General features: G+C 33.5%; 1 protein-coding gene across 5 annotated transcripts in view; it reads left to right on the top strand.

Annotated features, from left to right (window-relative positions):
- Positions 1–10,109, top strand: part of ZNF148 (zinc finger protein 148) — a 107,494-nt gene that overhangs the window by 94,630 nt on the left and 2,755 nt on the right. For 3 of the 5 annotated variants that reach the window (XM_025052138.1, XM_025052137.1, XM_015596094.2), the window contains 2 exons: positions 5,960–6,078; positions 6,405–9,329. In XM_025052138.1, coding sequence (XP_024907906.1) covers positions 5,960–6,078; positions 6,405–8,003 — 1,718 coding nt within the window. In that variant the 3' untranslated portion in view covers positions 8,004–9,329. Of the gene's footprint in view, positions 1–5,959; positions 6,079–6,404 lie in introns of all 5 variants that reach the window. The other 2 variants (XM_015596080.2, XM_006905581.3) reach the window with 1 other exon arrangement.

Genomic DNA, 10,109 nt, shown 5'->3' with positions numbered 1-10,109 from the left:
AAAGAGTCACATGGCTGATAGGGATACACATTTACAACTGTGGAAACCAATTTGATAATGTATTTCAAAATCACAGGTTTATTCTTTGACCGGAAATTGTTTTTGATAAGTTATCCTACAAATGTGTGAATTAATATATTTACAACATATTTATTAACAACATTTATAATAAGATATGTTCAGAAATAATAGGGAACTGGTTAAATAAATTGTAGTATGTTTATCAGTGAAAGATATCAGCTGTCAGAGATAGCTCTTTTTCTACTGTTAAGATCTCCAAGCTATTGAAGAAAAAAAAAATGATGCAGAACTCTGAATAAAATATGGTATTTTTGTATAAAAAAGAGGGAAAAATTAAAATCTGTATTTTTGCTTATGATTGTGTCAAGAAGTTCTGGAAAAAAAAACCACAAGTAAATAAATGTAGTAACTTATGGAGGGGCAAAGATAGGAGGAAGACTTTTTCCATTTATGTTGTTTTGATTTTTTTGTTTGTTTGAACCATGTAAGTTACATTACCTAAACCAGAGATTCTTAAAGGACAAAACTTAAGTTTTAAAAAGTCTTATTTCTGAAATGGCTAGTTAGAAGAAGAGAAAAATAAATGAGAGAAAGATATGAAGAAAGATGGTAGCTTAAAAAGGGGGTAGAGAATACATACTAAAGGAGAACAAAAGACAAGATTAGATATATGGATAACAAGAGTGGGTAATTTAAAAAGATGACTGGAAGGTGAGTTTGCATTTATTTCATCTTTGGCTTACTTAGCTATCATAATTCTGTTTAGTTTGGGGGAACTGTAGGGACTCGTTATTAATAACAAACATTTATACAAATCATTTTTAAGACATTGATATTTTGCGTCCATTTTTGCTAAAGGAAATTTCTTAATGTTGCTTCTAGTTAAGCTGTTAATTCTCAATCATCTATTAGAATGTGATAGATAATAAATATGAATTTTCCCCAGTTAATTTATTTTGAGTTTAATTGCTAGCTCCTTCAGGAGAGAAGTAACTTCTTGTTACTTTGCATGGAATTGTGTTATCATGCAATATTTTTTTAATCGTAACTTTATTGAGATATAATTTATAATATCAAAAAATCCTACCCCTGTAGGGTGTGCAGTTCAGTAGTTTATTCACAGAGTTGTACAACTGTCACCACAATCTAATTTTTAGAACATTTTCATCACACTGAAATACTGTGCCTGATCTTCACAATGCTTGTCAGTCTTTAAGTTACTGATTGTCTCAGTGGGTTTGCTTATTCTGGATATTTCATATATATGGAATCATACAGTAGGTAGTCTTTGTGTCTAGCTCCTTTTACTTCGCATGTTTTACAGGTTCATTATTGTTATAGTGTGTACTTTATTACTTTTTATAGCTGAGTAATATTCCATGTATGGATATACCACATTTTGTTTATTTGTTCATCAGTTGATAGACATTTGGATTGTTTTTACTTTTTAGCTATTATGAATAATGATGCTATGAATATTCATGTATAAGTTTTGTGTGGATATATGTTTTCGGGTCTCTTGGGTTTATGCTTTGGAGTAGAATTGCTGAGTCATTTGGTAACTCTATGTTTAACATTTTAAGGATCTGTAAACTTGTTTTCCAAACCAGTTCTACCATTTTATAATCTTACCAGCTATATATGAGGGTTCCAGTTTTTTCACATCCGTGCCAGCACTTGTTATTGTCCTTTTTTTAAAAAAAATTTTAACTATCCTATTGAGTGTTGAGTGGTGTTTCATTGTTCTTTTTTAAAAAATATTTTTATTACTAATTTATTTTTTTTAATTCCCCCGCTCCACTTCCACCCCTGACCTATGGATGTTGCCATATCCCCTTAAGAACTGGATCTCTGAAAGCAGGGCATCTCCTTCCACGTGCTCATGGTGCACATCTGGGGCCTGGTGCACCTGTGATATGGTCTGTGGCTCTACCTGGGACGCGAACCCAGGACCTTCTGTGCGCAAAGCAGACATGCTAACCACTACTCTGTGGAACCACCCTGTTTCATTGTGTTCTTGATTTGTACTTCCCTAATGAGTAATGATGTTGAACATCTTTTCATGTACTTCTTGGCTGTTCGTATATCTTCTTTGGTGAAATATCCATTCAGATCCATCACCTATTTTTAAATTAGATTATTTGTCTTTTCACTGTTTAATTGTAAGAGTTCTTTTTGTATACCAAATGCATATCCCTTATCGGATATATGACTTCTGAGTGTTTTACCCCATTCCATGGGTTGTCTTTTACTTTTTTAAAAACCATAACATGAAGTTTATTATTTTAATTATATTTAAGTGTACATTTTGTGGCATGATATACATTTACAACATTGCGTAACCAAACAAAAACCTTGTAACTATTAAGCAATAACTCAACTCCCCTTTCCTCCTTTCCCTAATTCCCAGTAACCTCTGTTCTACTTTCTGTCCCTATGAATTTGCCTACTCTAGGTAACTCATGTAAGTAGAATCTTCAGTATTTGTCCTTTTTGTATCTGGCTTCTTTCACTTAGCATATTTTCTTCAAGGTTCATCCATGTGGTAGCATGTTTCAGAATTTTATTCCTTTTTATGGCTTAATATTTTTTATATGTGCATACCACATTTTGTTTTCCTTTTCATCTGTTTATGGACATTTGGATTGCCTTCATCTTTTGGTTATTATAAATAATGCTGCTATGAGCATTGGTATACGAGTGTCTGACTCAGTCCCTGTATTCAGTTCTTTTGGGCATGTACCTAGGAGAATTGCTGGGTCATGCAGTAATTCTGTTTTGCATTTTAGGGAACCTCCAAACTATTTCCCACAGCAGCAATATCATTTTGTCTTCCTTTTCTTGATAATACCCTTTGGAGCATAAAAGTTTTTAATTTTGATGAAATACATTCTGTTTATTTTTTGTTCGGTTGCTTGTGCTTTTGCTATATCTAAGAAATCATTGCCTAATCACAAGTCAAGATTTCTTCCTATGTTTTCTTCTAATGGTTTCAGTTCTCACATTTAGGCCTGTGATCCATTTTGATTAATTTTTGTTTTATTTTTGTATATTTTTGATGTGAGTTAGGAGTCCAACTCCATTCTTTTGTGTGTGGGTATCAGATTGTTCCAGCATCATTGTCAAAAAGACGTTCTTTCCCCATTGAAGTGTCTTGGCACCTATGTTGAAAATCAGTTGACCATAAATGCAGGGTTTATTTCTGGACTCTCAATTCTTTTCCTTAATATATATGTCTATCCTTGTGCCATTATCACACTATCTTCCTTATTACTGTAGTTTTATAGTAAGTGTTGAAATTGGGAGGTGTGAGTCTTCCTACTTAGTTTTTCTGTTTCAGGGATTGTTTTGCCGATTCTGGATCTCTTGCATTTCCATATGAATTTTAGGATCAGGTTGTCAGTTTCTGCTTTGCCTCTGTAGATCAGCTTTGGGAATATTACCATCTTAATAGTAGTAAGTCTTCTAATCCATGAATATCGTGCAGAATTAATTGAATTCTAAGCAATTTACTAATATTCCTTTTTATCCTTTCTCGCTTTTGAGAAATTACTTTCTGACCTTAATGAGCTTTATCATCTACATTCTTTATTTAAAAATATATACCTATTCTGTTAAAATTATTATCTGTACTCACCTTCCCTTTTCATCCTAGTCTCTCTGGGATCTTGTTCTTTTGATTATTCACCAAAATATTTCATTTCAACTTTAATTCAGTATTCATAGTCAATTTTTTACTTTAATGGCTCCTTCCTCTCTGCCTTCAAATAAATGTCTCTCCATCTTCAACAATACTTACTCTTGAATGGATGCCTTATTTTTCTTTTCATCTCCTTTTTCTCATTTCTTCACTTCTAGACTTCTTTAATAGGTGGTCTCTTCCAGCTTCCATTGCTTCATTAGTTATTCACGCATTATCCCCTTTGCCAAGTGCCTTAATGCCTTAACTTTTCTGGACTTAAGTGTTTCTTTTTTGTAAAATAAGTGAATTGATCTGTATTAGTTGTGTTAAGCTCTCATTCTAGCCTCTGAGTCCTCGCAGTCGTTACTCAGAGCTCTAAGTATACAGAAGTGGAACTGTTCTGTTCTAAATTTTGGGTGACGTGCATAGAGCTATTTGCCACACCAGCATTAGCCTTTGGGGCCTCTATGAAACCCCCAAGAGTACAGTTTGAAAGTTATTGCAAAGTCACTGCAGCCTTAAAACTTGGTAGCTCTATAGCAATTACTGAAGTTACATTTTTGAAAGTTTAAAATAATTTACTTGTTGCACAATTAAATTCTCTTCATCAGTCACCATTTCTTCTGGATATTTTACAATATCTAAACCCTTAGTTGCTCGGTTATTCCCCACTAACTTTCTTTTTCTTGGCTTTAATCCCATACACACAATCTCTTCAGGTGCTACTTAGCTTAGATTCTAACACTGCCAAGAAGCTTTTCCAGTTTATATCAGCTCCCCGTAACATTTTTTTCCATTAATAATCCATTAATAATCCCTTATGCTATCAATTTGGCACTTAAAAATTGCACAAAGTATTTTGAGCTATATAAAGATAACTTAGGCCCAGAGTCAAACCTAAAGAAATGTAATCTACTAGAAGAATAGAGATGTACAATAAAATTATTGAGATGAAAGCAATGAGTGCCAAAGGAGAAGTACAAATGAAGTTCTGTGGAAGTTTAAAGAAGATAAAGATAATTTTCCCCTTGGAGAATAGGGCAAAGTATCTCAGAGGAGATGGGTTGGGTCTTGAAGGGAATGTAGTACTTTAACACGGTTGGGCATTCCTAACTGAAGGAGCGGCTTGGGCATTCCTAACTGAAGGAGCAGCGTGAGTTAAGGCAGAGGTAGAAAAATGTGAGATCGTAGGTATTTTGATTTGGTTGGAGGACAAAGTTAAGAAGAGAAATAGTGGGATATAAACTTGTAAAGGCAAACCAGAGCTGGACATAGTTTTGTTATGTCTTTATGATATGTGTATCTTGTTTTCCCAGTTATGTTATTGAACTCTTTGAAGGCAAGTAGTATGTCTTTAACCTCCTACGGAAGAGTTATGGGTAGTGGAGAAGTATTTAGTAAAATTTTGTTGAGTGTATGAAAGGTAGAAACAGTAGTTTCCCAAACAAGCGTTTTTCAGGGTAACTTCTTTCATACCTTTCTGTTTATTTAGATTGTGGTTTCATCAGTAAAAACTATTTTATATCCCCACAGTAATAGTTCCTTATCTCTAAGAAGTCTTTAAGAGATTTTTAAAATATGAGGGGGGCAGGGGAGCGGGGATGTTGTGTGTCCAGTTAACAGTGCTCAGTTTTACTCGTTTCCAGAAGGACATGAGAAATGCTGGTCTGAGTTGAGAAAAAATGGAATATAAACAAACTACTTTTGAAACTTAGTCACGAAGCTCTTTTTATGTTTTAATAAATTAGATTTTTAAGACTATTTTTCTAGGATTCAGATTTCATTTAACCAGAAATATTTTTTAAAGAAATTAAGAATTAAAAAATTGTACCCAAGAATTGTGTTGAACCGTATATGGGTAACATTTCTCTCTTCAAAAATCTTTTTAAAATATTATTTTGCATGATTAAAAAAGATTAGAAACATCAGCTCCTCTACTGAAACAGTGTTCATGTTGCTATAAATTCCTGGCACTATTGGTCTCTATGGAAAGAATATGTTACATATACACATAATTGAAAGTTTCAGCAGGGAAATCGAGTATGCCTGCTTTCAGCTACTTGTTTTCAATGGCATATGCCAATCTCTTTTATTTTTATAAAGCAAAATATTCTTGAAAAATTAAATCAGAAGAAATCTTTAGGGGAAACTCATTTAAAAAGCAAATAATGACAACTCAAAACCTATTTATTTAGAGATTCTTTTAATTTATTATTTTACAATATTTTTGTTTAAACTTTCTATATCATGTACTAGGTGAAAAACCATTTCGCTGTGATGAATGTGGTATGAGATTCATACAAAAATATCATATGGAAAGGCATAAGAGAACTCACAGTGGAGAAAAACCTTACCAGTGTGAATACTGTTTACAGGTAAGAGGTGGTTTGAAATTCTTTTTTTTTTTTTTTTAATCCACTTCATTGAGGTTTGAACATTTGAAAATTCTTCTATCCTAAATTAAATTATAAAATAATTCTAATAAATTAAATTAGAAACTGTTATTACTAGAACTATTTGAAGAACTTCCCAACTGCTAGTTGGTTAGATTTATAATAGATAATTGGCTTGGCAAATTAATTTGGAACTGTCTACATTATTATACTTCTATCTGTCTTTATATTAATTGCTTTTTTCTTTTTCTTTTCTTGGTTGACCAAAAACACGAACTGAAACAAAAAACTCACTCTGAATTCAACAGTATTTTTCCAGAACAGATCGTGTATTGAAACATAAACGTATGTGCCATGAAAATCATGACAAAAAACTGAACAGATGTGCCATCAAAGGTGGCCTTCTGACATCCGAGGAGGATTCTGGCTTTTCTACATCACCAAAAGATAACTCACTGCCAAAAAAGAAAAGGCAGAAAACCGAGAAAAAATCATCTGGGATGGACAAAGAGAGTGCTTTGGACAAATCTGACCTGAAGAAAGACAAAAATGATTACTTGCCTCTTTATTCTTCAAGTACTAAAGTAAAAGATGAGTATATGGTAGCTGAGTATGCTGTTGAAATGCCACATTCTTCGGTTGGGGGATCGCATTTAGAAGATGCATCAGGAGAAATACATCCACCTAAGTTGGTTCTCAAAAAAATTAACAGTAAAAGAAGTCTGAAACAGCCACTGGAGCAAAATCAAACAATTTCACCTTTATCCACATATGAAGAGAGCAAAGTTTCAAAGTATGCTTTTGAGCTTGTGGATAAACAAGCTTTACTGGACTCAGAAGGCAGTGCTGACATTGATCAGGTTGATAATTTGCAAGAGGGGCCCAGTAAACCTGTGCATAGCAGTACCAATTATGATGATGCCATGCAGTTTTTGAAGAAGAAGCGATACCTTCAGGCAGCAAGTAACACCAATAGAGAGTATGCACTGAATGTGGGTACCATAGCCTCTCAGCCTTCTGTAACACAAGCAGCTGTGGCAAGTGTCATCGATGAAAGTACCACAGCATCCATACTAGATTCACAGGCACTGAATGTGGAGATTAAGAGTAATCATGACAAAAATGTTATTCCAGATGAGGTACTGCAGACTCTGTTGGATCATTATTCCCATAAAGCTAATGGACAGCATGAGATATCATTCAGTGTTGCGGACACAGAGGTGACTTCTAGCATATCAATAAATTCTTCAGAAGTACCTGAGGTCACCCAGTCAGAGAATGTTGGATCAAGCTCCCAAGCATCCTCATCAGATAAAGCCAACATGTTGCAGGAATATTCGAAGTTTCTGCAGCAGGCTTTGGACAGAACTAGCCAAAATGATGCCTATTTGAATAGCCCGAGCCTTAACTTTGTGACTGATAACCAGACCCTTCCAAATCAGCCAGCATTCTCTTCCATAGACAAGCAAGTCTATGCAGCCATGCCCATCAATAGCTTTCGATCAGGAATGAATTCTCCACTAAGAACAACTCCGGATAAGTCCCACTTTGGACTAATAGTTGGTGATTCACAGCACTCATTTCCCTTTTCAGGTGATGAGACAAACCATGCTTCTGCCACATCAACACAGGACTTTCTGGATCAAGTGACTTCTCAGAAGAAAGCTGAGGCTCAGCCTGTCCACCAAGCTTACCAAATGAGCTCCTTTGAACAGCCCTTCCGTGCTCCATATCATGGATCAAGAGCTGGAATAGCTACTCAATTTAGCACTGCCAATGGACAGGTGAACCTTCGGGGACCAGGGACAAGTGCTGAATTTCCAGAATTTCCCTTGGTGAATGTAAATGATAATAGAGCTGGGATGACATCCTCACCTGATGCCACAACTGGCCAGACTTTTGGCTAAAAAAATGTGTAAATAATACTGGCACTTTAGAACAGATTAATCAAGAGTGGGGTTACTCTGTGTAAATGGAGTGCTGTACAGATTTAAAAGCAATGCGATATAACAAGTTAAGCTGATATGAATAGCAAGATAATCCAATAACTGCATTTTGTTTGGTTAGTCAGCATTCTTTGAACTGCCTTACATGTTGTCACCTTTATAGAAGCAATGCATTACTTGTTTTAGATCAGAAACTTGCTATTCCACCTACACCACATTTAAAAGGAAAAAAAAAAAAAAAGACTTTCGCACAATTGTTTCCTAACTGATAACATTGTACATTCTTAGGAGGTTAGTAATTGTGTGAAATTTACTCATACTGTTTCTTAAGTTTTTCAGCATAGTCATTGCACTTCAGCAGGGAATCTGAGTATACTTTACAGAGTGAACTTAAAAGTTTAAATATCAAGAGATTATGGCTTAAATAAATTAGTGTGTCCTATGGGGGAAAAGAAACCAAGAAACCACCTTTTAAAAAGAATGATATGCCATATACCCTTGATTTTCATTTTGCGTTATATTGACATGTTTTTTTTTTTTTTTGAGAAAAAAAAATAATAAAAATCTGATAGTCTAAGACTCCACTATTTAAAAGTCTAATTACTTTTAAAATATGCATACTTTCAAAACTTTTACCAAAATACGTAACTGTTGAAGCATTCACTTCTCTATGGAAGTATGCATATTGGTGTCAGTTTCTTTGTACAGTTGTACCTAGATATTTTTTATGATTTTTCATGTGCAGGTATCAAGATTTTGAAGTTTTAGTAAGAAGATATTCTGTAGATTACATTCCCAAGAACATAATGCTTACACAAAATGTATATTCCATGTTTTAAAGCTTAATTGTATTTTACTTTACATATACATTTCAGTTAACATAGAGCACTTAGAATCTATTTGGTATTTTTGATTTCTCAAAGTAAAAAGATTAGATTTTTAGGTTGATATGGTTGTGTCATAATCATCTCATAATTGACAATTTTAATTTTGGGCAATAAAAGGAAATTGGGTATCTTTGGAACTGTAAGACCTGGTTTAATCCTTTTCTTTCTTGAATCTTGATAGATTGGATAATTAAACAATATCCAGAGAAACTAAAGAAATGGGCATTTTAATTGCTTATTTTATCTCGAGTTACTTTTTAACGAACACTGCTCATTACAGTTTTACAAACCAAAAGTGTTTACTAACTCCAGTAACTACAGTTTCTTTTCCAGCTAGACGAGTGATCAGAAACTTTTTGTTGCATTTCAAAATCTAAATAAACTACAGACTTTATCCTTATACCACGAATGTTTTTTTTTTTTTTGATACTTTGTCTTAAAATAATACAGCATGGTACAATAAATAGTGCTTATATATACATATATATACTTTTCTGAAGAATGATGGTTTGAGTTACACATTGGACAGTTTAAATTTTTGGAAAATAACAAATTTTATTGATTTTATCTTATTTAATGTTTCAACTTTTTTTTTAAGTTTCTGTCATCTTTGTCACAGTGAACATACTAATATAGCACCAGTGATCTAAAATTAATACCCTTGGAAAATGAAACTTTATCGTTAATTTCCATTTTAACTTTTATATTAGCCCTATAGATCTGTAATCTTTGCTTTAGTATAGAACATTATACATTTAAATTATTTTTTTCTTTTATTTAATGTTATCCCAAGATCGTTCTCTCGTTAAGAAGGGAACAAAGATGTATTCATCCTTAACATCTTTTACATTTATTTTGAACATATTGGTGTTTTTATTATAAGGAATATAAATTATCTTTAATATGGTTTCCTCTACACTTTGGTTATTAAGCTTTGCTTGAAATGTTCATTTTTCCATTTGACAGCTTTCTCTGCTGCCATATTTTTCAAGAATTTTAGACTTCTTTGAAGTAGATATTTAAGTTCTGCCATTATCAACTCTTAAAAATGGTGTGTGTTATGTTGCACATCACTTTTGCAAGAAGGCTTCATTCAGGTGAGATGTTAAAAATGAAACTGTGCACTCCCTAGGTAGACATTTGTATTTTTCTCATACTGCTATTTGATGATAGTAGGCCT

This window comes from Pteropus alecto, unplaced genomic scaffold (assembly GCF_000325575.1).
Source record: "Pteropus alecto unplaced genomic scaffold, ASM32557v1 scaffold251, whole genome shotgun sequence".
NCBI lineage: Eukaryota > Metazoa > Chordata > Mammalia > Chiroptera > Pteropodidae > Pteropus > Pteropus alecto.
Note: the sequence above shows the minus strand (reverse complement) of the source record. Positions and strands in the feature narration are given on the sequence as shown.